At 29.5% G+C, this 14,566-nt stretch overlaps 1 protein-coding gene across 1 annotated transcript; it reads left to right on the forward strand.

The window, feature by feature from the left end:
* Window positions 1-73: 73 nt before the first annotated feature.
* Window positions 74-11,026, forward strand: LOC105256170 (UDP-glucuronosyltransferase 2B33). The gene is made up of 8 exons (XM_011265881.3): window positions 74-524; window positions 2,297-2,367; window positions 2,448-2,546; window positions 2,795-2,934; window positions 3,891-4,204; window positions 7,169-7,388; window positions 10,080-10,299; window positions 10,701-11,026. Exons 1-8 carry the CDS (start codon window positions 336-338, stop codon window positions 10,990-10,992), a joined length of 1,545 nt encoding a protein of 514 aa, XP_011264183.1. The 5' UTR covers window positions 74-335; the 3' UTR covers window positions 10,993-11,026.
* The last annotated feature ends 3,540 nt before the right edge of the window (window positions 11,027-14,566 follow it).

The raw sequence follows: 14,566 nt of genomic DNA on the forward strand, positions 1-14,566 counted from the left end.
GAAACGCATCGCTCATGCGTGAATGCCGTCTTTGTATTCTCGACGAAATATAAAAAGGGTCTGCGCTCGTCGCACACACGAGGCCTGAATTATTTCTCTCGTAAAGCTGAGTGAGAAGCATCCGACCAATGGACAACTCGTTCACTTATTTACCGTCGCCCCAAGCAAACTGATCGTGGAACATGTATTGAATTTTTCATACGTATCGCCCTCGTCTTTTTTCCGTCGCTCGGGTTCTTTTTAAAAATTCTCGCGAGAAACCGGCAGCCTCGATTCTTCCCTGAAAGATTGAACGGCCGTTTCGCATTCGCGAACGAAAGTGTTCTGTGCCCAAGATGCACGTCGTGACGATCGTATTGCTATCAATTTTGCTATTCCGCGCCTTCCAGCATATCCACGGATACAATATTCTAGGTATTTGTCCGAGTGCGAGTTACAGCCACCAACAACCCTTCCAAGCATTGATGAAGGCATTGGCGGCTCGCGGCCACAGGATTACCGTAGCATCAACAATTCCTCTAAAGGTATATAAAGCTTTATTTATTTTTTTTTTACTACGCTTTGTTTGTCATCTATTTTATATACATATATAAAAGAAACTGATAAAGATTTCATGTGTGATACACAGTAAAAAATAAAATGTTAATTATAACATTTTTCACATGTCCCAGAAAGTCCAATTTAAATTTTAAATTAAAATAACTCATTCGTCGTATGTTACTTGTTGACAAACTGAAAATGTTAAATAATTGATTTTAAGTATTGACTTTAAATATAATATATGTAAAAATAAGAAATTAATAAAAATACAAATTAATTAAAAATTACATGAAAAAATAGTTACAATAACTCGTAAGAAATGTTGAGGACATTAACATATAATAATAATTATTTCAACTTAAATTAGTTGTAATAGAAACATTTGATTTTAGTAAATTTGATTATTTTTGTATGCCAAAGTTTAAGATTATTTGAAGATTCACTTTAACTTTTTTTAGAATGTTAATCTGACTTTGAGACATGTTGATTGTTTAAAATGATTATGTTAAAAATACTCAAATAATATTCCATTTCTAAGAGACATATACAAAATGTTAAGTTATAAAGGTGACATAAATGTAATACATGAAAACGTTATAAAAATAATAATATATTTGTATGTTAGGCATTGTATGCGAAGCACTTTGAAAATGAGACTATAGTGTTCATTATATTCGAGATATTTCCTACGTAGTTTTATTTTCTTCAATATTATAATTTTCATTTGCTTTATTCACGACTCAAAAAGATGTTTTCGTTTGTTCGAGAAATTTACTGTCACAAAAAATCTATATCAGCTTCCTTTTTTTTCCTCTCAATTATCGTTATGATTTAACACTTGCCTATCGGCGCTTATGAAAAGGAATAACCATAAAGCCGTGTGTGTTCGTTGCGAGATATTGCATCGTTTTCTTGAAAATACGCAGTTATTTTCGAGTCTCGATAAACTTTGCGGCTTTAACAATATTTTGGATATTTCTCTGGTCCGTTTAGATATACAACCAAACTAAAACTACCACGGCTGAATTTGTAAATAATGTTTTATTCATTTTTCGCTCTCGGGGGTAAATCATTATTCAAATAAATTTTAATTTACAATAATAGAAAAACATCAGAATATTGATATAAAGAGGTAAATACTCTTTTTATTCCTCTTATTTCATATTTTTTTTCACTATTACACTTTCTTTACTCGCTTTTTTTCTGACACTGACATCCTTCTCTCAAATCCTCTCGGATCGTTCCTCTGACATCTCACTCGTTTCCCTTATCTACAGTCTCATGTACTCTTTTCCTCGCTTTCCTCCCCTTTTCCGTCTCTCTTTCTCTCTCTTTCTAAACTCGAGTTCAAAGTTACGCAAACTTCGTTTAGCTTCAATTTACTTCTACTAACATTTCTCTTTGCTGAATGTGTCTTCTCACGGCTTGATGGTCCTGTTTCTTTCGCGGCAAAATTAGAGATTAAATTGTTCACGTAAACTGGATAAAACCTAACTAACGAAAGCATAATTGCCTTGCACACAGACTATCGCGGTACTGAATTGCTTTTTCCTCTAAATTCGCAACAATTACTGATTCAGTTTTTAAATGCTCTTTCCTATCATTTTTTTATAGAGTTTAAAAGTAACATTTACTGTATTTGACCTTATTATTCACGTTACTTTTATAATTGACGCCTAAAAATATTAGTCTAGTATTTTGTATAATATCAAATGTGAAATTTATATCTTTTCTTTTTATTTTTTTTGTTCCCTAGAATCCTCCATCGAATTATGAAAACGTTGACTTATCATTTTCCTATCGGAAGAAGGATTGCACAGGATTAAGGTATATCATATTTTATGCAATTAATGTATAGAATCTTTCAAATTTCTCATATTAATAATCTCGAATTTTATCCTTGATAGACATATGGGAGCCTATACGTTGCTTCACAAAAATATGTGGGAGGCAAACGAATTATGCAGGGAGCAATTATTCAGTCCTGCCATCGACAAGCTGATAGCGTAATACAAACATTATTTAACTATAATATATCCGTAAATGGTAGCAATCTATTTTTATATTAAATTCTATCTGTGCGTAAAATAATCGGAAATTTTACAAACATTTTAAATAGATCAAAGCCGTCATTAGCCATAAGAAATTCTGGGATATAAATTATCAAGGAATCTTTATTGTCCGATGAAGTCACGACGGCTTTAATAATCTTACTCTTTTCGCTAAAACAAATCTACCTCGCGTTTGCTTGCAGGGGCAATAAAACATTCGACGCGATCATTATAGAACAATTATGGTTCCAGTGTTATTACGTCCTCGTAAAGCACTACAATTTCCCGGTGCTGATAGGATTTTTGAGCGTAGGCAACTTGCCCTACGTAATGGATTCCGTAGGTAAGCATGCCGTGCAAGCCGAGGAGGTTGCACAATTTTATCGTACTAAAAATTTCGTTGTTTGCAAAAATCGTTCGGAGCTCGAGGATACAACGCGAATTTTTTTTTCTTTTTTTTTCACTGGATTCGCATCCCCACGAGGTAGCACGAACGTCGTTACCGCGAACGGAAATTGACGTAAATCGTTGGTAAAGCAGAAAGTGCGAGCAATCGGAGACCAGATCTTGGTGGAAAAGGATAGATTACTCGGTAGTGCTTTAACTTGTACCGGTCCGACCTGAAGAACGGTGGAGAAAAGGTGGCAAAGGACGATGCGACGCGCCAGCTCGCCGCCATTCGATTTCTTTACCTCGACGTAATTGAAGATACCCGAAAGTACTCTTCCGGATGAGCGTAATAGACCGTGAAATAGATCGCCGTGGCTGTTACTAAAATATTTCAATTAAAGCCGAACGAACTATCGTGCGTATCGGAGTAGTAACGTTCTTCATTGATTTGGCTGAATCACTGATTTTCTAAAAAATTATCTGAATACATCGAACTTCTCTTTCTTGATTTGCAAGAAAACTTGTCGTATTATCATCTTTATTCATTCGAAAAAAAACAACAAAAGATAGTATAAATAAATTAATAATTAATAATTAATAATTAATAAATAATAAATTAATTAAATATATTTAAAATTAATTAATATATTTAAAATAATTAATAAATTAATAAATTTAAAAGTAACGTAAAATTACATGTAGTTTATATTCAAAAAACTCGATATTATATTAAAAATTTTTATACATTTTAGAATTAAATGTTTTTTCTATATGGACACAGGTTAACGCATTTTATACTCGTGATTTATATTATTGCAACAAAAATATTTCATTATATGATGTGTTTTTTAAATTCTATGTAATTTTATTCACACAAAAAATGCTACTAAAATGTTTATATGTTTGCAGGAAACCCAGACGATCCTAATTTGAATCCAGATATGGCGTATCCATTCACGAACAAAATGACAATTATTGAGCGTATACAAAATATCCTTTATACAACATGGACAAGATTATATTATCGATACTGGCACTTATCAAGGGCTCAACGCATCGCTAACGAATGGACATCCGGTGTATCCGTTTACGATATCGATAAAAACTTCAGTTTGGTAATCTTGGGTAACAATCATGTATTCGGTTATCCGAAACCACTACTACCACATGTGATAGAAGTTCATAGTTTGCAAATTTCGGAAAAATCCGAGCCGTTGACTGAGGTAAAAAAAAATATATTATAAAAAGATTTTACATTTATTAATAATCTATTATAAATCTATTATAAAGATTTTGAAGAATTATGCAATAGCAAAAAAATAATAATGTTAGAGTTATCAATTATTTTTTCTAGATAATATAATTAGAATTTAATTGCACACATTGTGTGACACACAAAGTTACATTTATATCAATACAATGTAATCTCATTTTCCAAGATAGGTGTCCCAAAATCATCAAATAGTTTCTAATAGGAAATTTTATAGTTAATTTGAACAATTTTTCCTTAGCAAAAATGTCAGTAATTTTCGAGTTTTAAGCAATTGGAAAAGAGAAGTTTCTCGCAAACTAAACTTTATAAAATTAAAAGGTACAACAAAACTACACTTTTTCAATTAATATCAGGCGAAATTTACTTTAAAAGAATTTTAATTTAAGGTTTAGAATTACAAGGATATGGAAAAAATTGAAAACTTGCAAAGAATGATGACTTTTTTCTCTCGACATTTTTATTGAAAAAAAATCTATTTCAAGTTGGCCAGAGAAAATGTTAAAACGACGGCAATATTGAAATACCTTTTATTTCAAATGCAAAATTGTAGATTAATATTAACAATTATCTTCATTATCATTATATCTACTTATTTTAAGCGACTTTCAATCGGGATCATCAGATAAAAATAGACACGTTATAAAAGACAGTAGAACCGAGCAATTTACGGAGTTAAGTACACTTTGGCATTTCAAAATTTATCTTTTCTCTGAAAGTTAGTGCTTTTACATCGATTAAATCCTCGCTTCTCGTACTTCTAAATACGAAAAGACGAAATAGGTGTATCGTACGAGAATGATTTCTCTCGGGGATATATATACTATTCTCACAGGTGACCAAGTAATAGTCAGTTGGCGAAAGTTTACCAATGCAGCGACGTAAAACGTCACTACTATTTACCACAAACCGTTATAAGTCCCCAGAGTTGGCAAGAAAAATAGAAAGATTATTTCGTTAAAAATCCTTCACGTAGAAAAAAATAACTGCGGAGTCACGCTCTTATATAATATTACAGTAGCTGTTTGTGCTCTCCGATGTCAATCTAGCATATCATCGGAATATTTTATATTTGTTTACAACAACTTAATTTAAGTCCAAAAAATGCAAGCCATGATGGAATAAATATATACAGAATGTTCTTAATAAGTACAAAAAATTTTAGGAGATAATTTTTGGTCGAAAATTAAGGGGGATTTTTCACATAAACATATACTCTTACATCTCTTCCTGTGAAATTACACTTCTCCAAAAATGGAGATAAAAATTAAGTTTTTATTTTTTTTTCAAATTTGGGACAAGTTAAAGAAATAAAATTAGGTGGATATTTTCTACTAATAAAAAGGTTATTTATTAATATTTTTTTCAGCCTCCCATATTGTTATAAAAGGATGAAACTAGCAACCTATTCAATTTTTTATTAGAACTTTTTAATGTTTATATGAAACCTCTCCCCCTTAATCTTTAACAAAAATTATCTCCTATAATTGTTCACATTTATTAAGAAACACCCTGTATATGAACGATATTATTCAATCACATTAAAATTCATTTCTTTTAATTTAAAATTGAACTGAAATTTGATTGAAACGTTAGTCACATATATATATTAATAATTTTACCTTGAATTTATCAAGAAATATATAATAAATTTATAAATATTAAAAAGAAAAATCGTAAAAGTTGTACTTCAATAGAAGATACAGAAAGTTAAATAGCAGTTTTTTATTCCCAACGCAATTAAAGTTATCTAAGTTATCACTATGCACGAGAAGACATAAGATAACTGCAGTTACCACATGATTCTCGAACAATGTCGAGATGCGAAACGTGACCGCGACAATGTATGTGTGCTCATCTTTATACAGATACACCAAAACGTATCGAAATCCATGAACAGTTGTAATTAATAGGACAAAGCCTTCGGCTACATACTATGCATATATGAAATTACCATCGCCATGTTTACCAGAAAAGCCAGTGCAGGTTTCGCAATTAACAAAGGAAGTTGTATTATCAGTAATATCAGTCGCATTAATAGCGCAATCGGTTCCATTTACATCTAGTGTCGTAGCATTAACGTAATCTTGCAAATGCGAAGAATAATTACAAATAGTATGTACTTTATAAAATATTAATGCCATTATATGACAAAATGACAATATTCAATTATTCTGATTGCAACGAAACGTAGAATTATTTACAATTTTTATTTATGTTATATTAATTACAATTTGGCAAAAAGGAAAGTTATATGCTTTATATGTTAAATACTTTGTTTTGGATAATTTTTTCATATTTAAAGTTGATTTCCTGCACAAAAGTATAAGCATAAAATTCCAATGAAAAATTAATCATGTCAGTATTAAATATTTCAATTTGAACATAATAAAAAAAGATTTTCAATTTTTTCTTAATATTTGTATCACTTGTTATTAAATATACATAGTGTTTCTTAATAAGTGCGAAAAATTTTAGAAGATGATTTTTTATCGAAAATTAAGGAGCGTTTTTCATTAAAAAGTTCTAATAAAAATTTAAATAAGGGTTGCTAGTTTCATCCTTTTATAACAAAAAATATTAATAAATAACCTTTTTATTAGTAAAAAATATCTGCCTAATTTCATTTCTTTAACTTGTTTCAATTTTGAAAAAAAAAATAAAAACCTAATTTGTACTTCCATTTTTGAAGGAGTGTAACTTCACAGGGAGGGATGTAGGAGTATATGTTTATATGAAAAATCCCCCTTAATTTTCGACAAAGAATCATCTCCTAAAATTTTTCACACTTATTAAGAAACACCCTGTATATTAGTTTAGCCAAAAAAAATATGTTGCATCTATTGTATCTATCATATTTTTCAATCTACCTTATTTATCCTTGTTATTAAGATCGAAATTTTCATTGTGATTTCAGGAGATTCAAGAATTTCTGGACAACGCACGAGATGGTGCCATTTATTTCTCTCTGGGTTCGAATCTACAAACTCACCAGCTACCCGCCGGGCCTCTGACCGCATTGTGCAACGCCCTAGGTTCGCTCAAGCAAAGAGTTCTATTGAAACATGACGGTTACATGGCCATTCATCCGACCAACGTCAAATTTGTGAAGTGGGCGCCCCAGCAAGCGGTCCTCGGTAAGACTGCCTAAGGCTAAACTGACCACCTCTTTACCTCGTTCGCTCCGAAAGAAGCGGATCAACCGCCGCGAAATATGCATTTACAAAGCGTTTCGATGAGAAGTATTTTATCTCGGAATTTCTTTGTGTGTGCATGCAAATAGGAAATCAATAAGATTGCGAGAAGAATAGACCGTGAGAATTTACCTCGCACAATCTTATTCCAATTCTTTATCTTTATCTTCCCCTTCCTCCCCCTCTTCTCTCTTTCTCTGTATATATGTGTGTTATCATAATATATTTATTTTTGCTTCGAATTTTAATAATAAATGCTTCACCGAGTTCAAGAAAAAATCTGTTCCTCAGGAAAAATTTCAAAAAAATGTCAATATACTTTTGCAATTTTTTGATATATTTAACAATAATAAAAACATATATATTTAAATATCATCATAATCAGATATCAACATTTGGAAAAAAAGGTATTAACAGGTATTTGGAAAAGATTTAAAGTAATATTGATGTTATATTTTAATCACTTTTAATGCTAAATAATTTAAAAAATGAATTAGTTATAACATTGAAATTGATTATAGTATTTATTATTAAAATTAAGAAGAGAGGAATTGTGAACTTTGGTCTATGTTTCTTTCTCAAAGACATTTAATTACATTATCAATAATATAGATCAATATAGTAAACATCATTAATCAATTCAGCCATAGTCGTTAATCGCAAATGGTAATCACTGAGGCCATCTTACTACCTTGAAATGTACCGGAACTTTTCCAGCATGAGCGAAATGCAAAATTCCAACTTAATTGTTCGATAACGATCCCGTAAGAAGCTCGTATATTGCCAAAGCGCTCGACTACTCGTTCGTTATTATACCATAAACGAGTTGGGAAACTTATACTTGAATCGTTAACGATTACACTCTTATTTCGTTAACATACAACCGCCCAGATTCACCGTTCTTGGCGGATTCGTTAAGCAGAATTCAACATAACGAAGACTGGAATAATGACAACAAGGACGACGACGACGACGACGTATCAACTATACAAACGTTCCACAAAGCTGCGTCTTTGACTTTTATGTCGGTATCATCTATAAAAGATATTTTCCTAGACGCAATATTTTTTAGAATATAATTTTTTCTTCATCTGGAATCTTTAAATGATTCAAACTTAATTGCATTATACTCGATATTTTTAGTATCGTTTAAGAATCGCAAAAAATGGAGCAAATTTCTCTTTGAAAAATTTCGGTTTTGGCTGGATTTCCGAACAAAATCGCGTTTCGAAATGATCATGAAAATCGTCTCTCTCTCTTTCGAGGTCGAAATCACGTTGTTCGGGCGTTTCAATTCGATCAACATTTGCCTTCCTTTCTTACATCAAAGAGAAAAGCAACATAGAATATAAGAAAGGCCGATACGCACCTGTCGATACCAGTACTCCCTTTCGCGCCTTTGGAAGAGCGAAACCCGCTACTTTTGTGGAAGCCGCTTAAAGGTAAGTATTTGAAACAAACAAAAAAAAAGAAAAAAATTGCCAGCAACACCGTCGCGACCAAGGAAAATACGGTCACGGGCTCGTATGGCAGAACGAAACGAAACGATAACTCATGACGCATGCAGCGGTGAAATTCTCGCGGGAAATTCTGACAAACAACTCCTGTTGGCAGTAACGCAACGGGCTCGATGCAAATGCACAAGCGTGCACAAAGTTTTATACACAATGATAGACAGGCACCGGCAGCCTCCACAAAGAATATAATGTTGGAAATGCGTATTGATAAGTGAAAGGAATGACGCAATTATACGGGAATATCGGAACTCCAACGATTTTAATATCTAACGATTTACTCTTTCGCTGCATGTGTTTGTGTTCAATATATATCGATTTCTACAATATTTTGATATCACAAAAAATTTTTCATCCAATTTTAATGACAAATTTTTCACTTGAATTTAAATAAATTAGATTTTATTGTTTAATTTAGAAAAATTTAATTATATATATTATATAAATATTATATATATATTTTAATATATATATATTATATATACATTATTTATGTAATTATATATATTATATATTGAAAAACTTTCCGTTTCCATTTTGAAAAAATTTTGAAATTTATATGTATATATATTGAAAGAAAATATAGAGTAAGAATAATATATAACTGTTGCACACAAATTTCCAATAAGAGGTAAAATATTTCTCTGATCGCGGAAGTGTATCGCGTTATGCGTAATGAAAAAAAACATGCCCTTTCGACATTGGTGAGTGCAAAAAAGTGCACATCGGGTGCAGAATTCTGTCGAAAATTCCCCGCGCGCGTTAATAGTCGAACGCGATCAATCGGCCGTAAAGAGCGACGCAACAAAAAAAAATAAATAAATAAATGCGACAATGCGGACATTTTTATGAAATCTCGTATCTCTCATGCTCGCTCGTGATTAACCGTCTCTGGAACTTTGTTTCATCCCTTGTCGCTCTTTTTCTCTCTCTTCCCTCTTTTTTTTCGTCGCGTGCTCTTTTTTTTATAGCGTCCCACGCAATTCGCCCCCCTCGTAAATGCTCGGCGGCAAATAATCGCGAAGCATCATTTAACGATACTTTATGTACTTACGCCGCTTTCACATTACATATATATATATATATATATATATATATATATATATATATATATATGCAGCGCATCCCAGGGTGATGGCGTACGTGATGCAGGGCGGATTGCAGTCGTTGCAAGAGGCAGTGCACTACTCGGTTCCGGTAGTCGCAATTCCCTTTTTCGGGGATCAACTTTTCAACGCACGTAAAATCCTAGACGCCGGTATCGGGCTGACACTGGACATCGACACCATGACCGAGAGCACTATCGTACAAACGCTCCGAGAGATCGTCGAAAATAAAACGTGAGTACGAGCGTGATTCTAACATGGAATCGGCTTCGACAATGTAATCCTTGAAAAATTAATTCCTCGACTTCGTCATATTTCAATCGATATTCTTTAACCGTATGCATGATGGATGTGTCTAAAAAGTTAAGTGACTTGCAATCTGTGAGACTGTATGAGACTAAATTATTTTTCATGTGAGCCAGCACGTTTTAATCTCTTCAAGTTCCTCAACTATGTAACAATTATATAAAATAACTTTTAATATTAGTTAGATAAAATTAGATAAATTAGGTAAAATAACTTTTAATATTAGTTACAACTTTTGACATTGTCCTAATGTGTTTGTAAATTTTCGATTTTAAAAAATACAATTAATATGATATATACATAGTATTTGATAAAAATTCTAATTACAGGTATCTGAACAATATCAAGACAATATCGGCAATTGTGCAAGATGAAGCTGAATTGATAAAGCCAATAGAGAGAGCAGTGTGGAATGTAGAGCACGTATTAAAATTTCCAAATTCGAGACATTTACGGTATCACGGACGAGATATGTCATGGATAGATTATTATGCAATATATCTATATCTGAGTGGAGGTTTCACTCTTTTGTTTTACATCGGTTATATATTGAATATGAAAAATATTTCTGTCTTTATTAAAAGCAGACGGATAAATCATTTGAAACCAAAGTTTGATTAATAATGTAAATTTACGATAATAATTACGATAATGGAATAAAAATTCATTATATGCAGACAAGAATTGATGTGTTATTATACAAAATTAATTTTATGTAATGCTTATAATAGAATATAAATAATATTTTATTGGCATTCAATTATGTTTCTCTGATTTTTATTTAACATTATTATGTTACTTTCTATCGTTTAAATCGACTTTATATATATTTCTAAAATACTTTATGGAAATTTTTTTGTATTTATTATATTAATTATGATTGAAAAATATCTTCACACATACAATTCTTTTTTTTTTAATAAAATAAAAAACCATAGAATATATTAATTCTTTTAACTTAAATTTTTTCATTTGTTTACATTTTGGATTAGTGATAAGTAAATAATATACAAAATATCGATAAAGTTACTTACCATTATTACGTATAGTCGATAATTTGGAAAATTATAAATCTATTAATTATTATAGTTACCGGATAATGGTAACTAAAGTGATGCACATGAGAGAGAAGACTGAGAGGTGTCATGGCCTGCTTTTAGGTGATCCCAGGAAGTGATACTCCCCTGTGGACATTAAAAACGTGAACATGAGCTACAAAGCCAATGTCCACAAATGTTCTCAGAGGGTAACATATATGTCTCCCTGATAATATAAATGATATAAATAAAAACATAAATAATTTAATTAATAATAATTTATTATTTAAAAATATTAGTATGTTCTCTCTTTCCACGCTATTATTTATTTATTTATTTATGTGTCTTCTTTTTCTTCTCAACATTATTTATTTATTTTTTATTTATTTATTTATTTAGCTCACTCTAAGTTAGTCTTCTAAAATGCAAAACTAAATATTATAAAATTTGAAAATAAAATAATCGAATAAATTTTATAGCATAACGAAAGGTTCCGTGATAAATTGTTTAATAAATAATCAATTTTAATCAATAAATTAAAATACTTCCATAATTTAATATTCCGCGTTAGCGTTTATATTTTATAATATATAAAATATTTCGGCAACGAATTATCGATAACACGGTGTTCGACTTTGGAATATAAACAAAATATAAACAGTAAAATATAAATAAAATATAAGTAAAATATAAATAAATATATACAAAATATAAACTGTAACGCGCTATGTTAAAATTTTGTCATCATTCGCACGATGACTCTCGAATAATAAAATAACAGTGAAAAATGCTTTGTATATATTGTAATTTTTTACTTAACACGATTACGATTAGTATCAAAATATAATTTGCTATAAATATTAATAAATCAAGTGACGCGGTAGCGTCACGATGTTAAGTACATAAAAAACTGATATAAAATTGGATCCGAGAAATTGATCGGTACATAAATGTCAATTATTTGGATCGACCGTATCGAAGGTCCGAATATAATGTGTACAATTAAAGCAAATTAAAAGCTGAAATTATGTAGTAAGGATTTATTATTATTATTATTATTATTAAAGCTACGTATTTATTATTATTATTATTATTATTATTATTATTATTATTATTATTACTACTATTATTATTATTATTATTATTATTATTATTATTATATACATTATATTCGAGTCTTCAATATGGTCGATCCAAATAATTGAGATTTATATACCGATCAATTCTCTGCATGATAAAAGGATTGACACATGAAGTAAAATTCACATATATAATTTAGTTATTTAATTATTATTTAATGTTTATAATATATATTTATAATTATAATGTTTATAATATATCTTTTTTAACAGGAATGTTATTTATTTTTCCTATTAATTTATCGCATAACAATTTTCAAAAACCTCTTGGGGGTAAAATCTAATCTATCTCAAAAATGGTATCACAAAAGTATAAAAACTGTGCCGTTAAATAAGACTTCTAAGGAGACTAAATTATCGTATTATAACAATATTCAAAAACCACCCCTTGGGAGTAAATTCTAATATCTAGAAAATGAAACCTTGTAAAAATACACAACTTACCTTTAGTAAAGATTTTTAAAAATGTGTATATATTTTTTGCAGAAATAAATTTTTACAAAAAGGTGATGATATTCCTCTAGAAACAACTTTATAACGGTAAAATAAAATACATCAATTACATAAAAAAATATCTAACAAATCTAACATATATTTTCTGTAGAAATAATATTTTTTATAAAAAGTAGTGAGATCCTCTAAAAAAAAAACTTTATAAAGGTAAAAAAATACGCCAAGTACATAAAAAAGATCAAAAAATCTAAAAGTTAGTATTTAAAAATGAGATCAATACTAATATTAGCCAAGTACAATAAATTATGTGATATTCATTTATAATCGATACTAAATGAGTTAAGATTACTTTAATTTCTAAAGCATTTTTTATATGATGTATATAATTTAAAAAAGTTTTACACAAATTCTAAATCGCATAAATGACCTTCAAGTCGAAGCAAGATATGAAAACTTGGAGTGACCCGTATTTAAATCAGTATAATTTAAAACAGGAAAAAGCTAGATTTTTTAAATATATAGGCGATTTTGATTGATGTAGACGTAGTAATTGAAGCAAAAAAAAACTTCTCTCTTTCTTTTAATTATTAATATACATATTTCAAATTATTAGTATATTTCAAACTACTCGTCACAATACATGCAATAAATACGAACGTTTCGAGTTCACCTTTTAATCCGTCTTCAACGTGACATTAACATTACACGTAGGAAAATATTAGACAACAACATTTGAAATTATATAAATCAGATGCAGATAGCATTTTGTAATATCTGCATGTCGATTGTGAAACGATTTATGTATAATTTCATATCCTATTGTTTAATATTTTCTAATATGTAATATAATGATACGCCGTTAAATTTCTGTTCTATAGATACGATCGTGATCAACATCGGAAAATTATTTATTATAACAATATGATTAATTAATTTTTATAAATAACACATAATTAATATCTCTCTCTCTCTCTCTCTCTCTATATATATATATATATATATATATATATATATATATATATATCGCGACGAAAATTCTTGAATTATATATTTCATAATTTATTCATTTAATCAACTAAGAATCATAGTAACAGAAATCTAAAATAATAAATTATTATTTCGATATAAAATCGGTTTTTACGAGCACAGAAATTATTTCTTCAATATTTATAAATATTTAAATATAATTTGGATTGTAGGAATACGCAGTAAAACAATTGAGTCGTGTATCTAAATAATTAACATAATGAAAGACTCCATGATACATCAATCTTTTAATAAATATATAATCATATAATTAAAAAATCTATATATTTTAAAATACTTGTATATTCTTTAATATATTATATTCCATATATATATATGTTAAAATACGTAAAATATTTCGATGACGAACATATTAAAAATAAATTAACTTATGGTAAAGGTCATGAAAATGTATCGCAACGATAAATCTTTATCGAATCGCTATCATTAATTACTGTGAATAAAAATTGAAAAAGGGAATATAAAAGGGGATAAAGAAATTAATTTGATTATGATCTTTTGATTATTGATGCTTATTAT

This window comes from Camponotus floridanus, unplaced genomic scaffold (genome assembly GCF_003227725.1).
Source record: "Camponotus floridanus strain SB8 unplaced genomic scaffold, Cflo_v7.5 scaffold87, whole genome shotgun sequence".
Taxonomy (NCBI): Eukaryota; Metazoa; Arthropoda; class Insecta; order Hymenoptera; family Formicidae; genus Camponotus; species Camponotus floridanus.

Coding starts and splice junctions, on each gene's coding strand:
- LOC105256170 (XM_011265881.3), top strand. CDS start 336: ATGCACGTCGTGACGATCGTATTGCTATCAATTTTGCTATTCCGCGCC. Junction 2,547..2,794: donor GCCATCGACAAGCTGATAGC/GTAATACAAACA, acceptor GTTTGCTTGCAG/GGGCAATAAAACATTCGACG. Junction 2,935..3,890: donor CTACGTAATGGATTCCGTAG/GTAAGCATGCCG, acceptor ATATGTTTGCAG/GAAACCCAGACGATCCTAAT.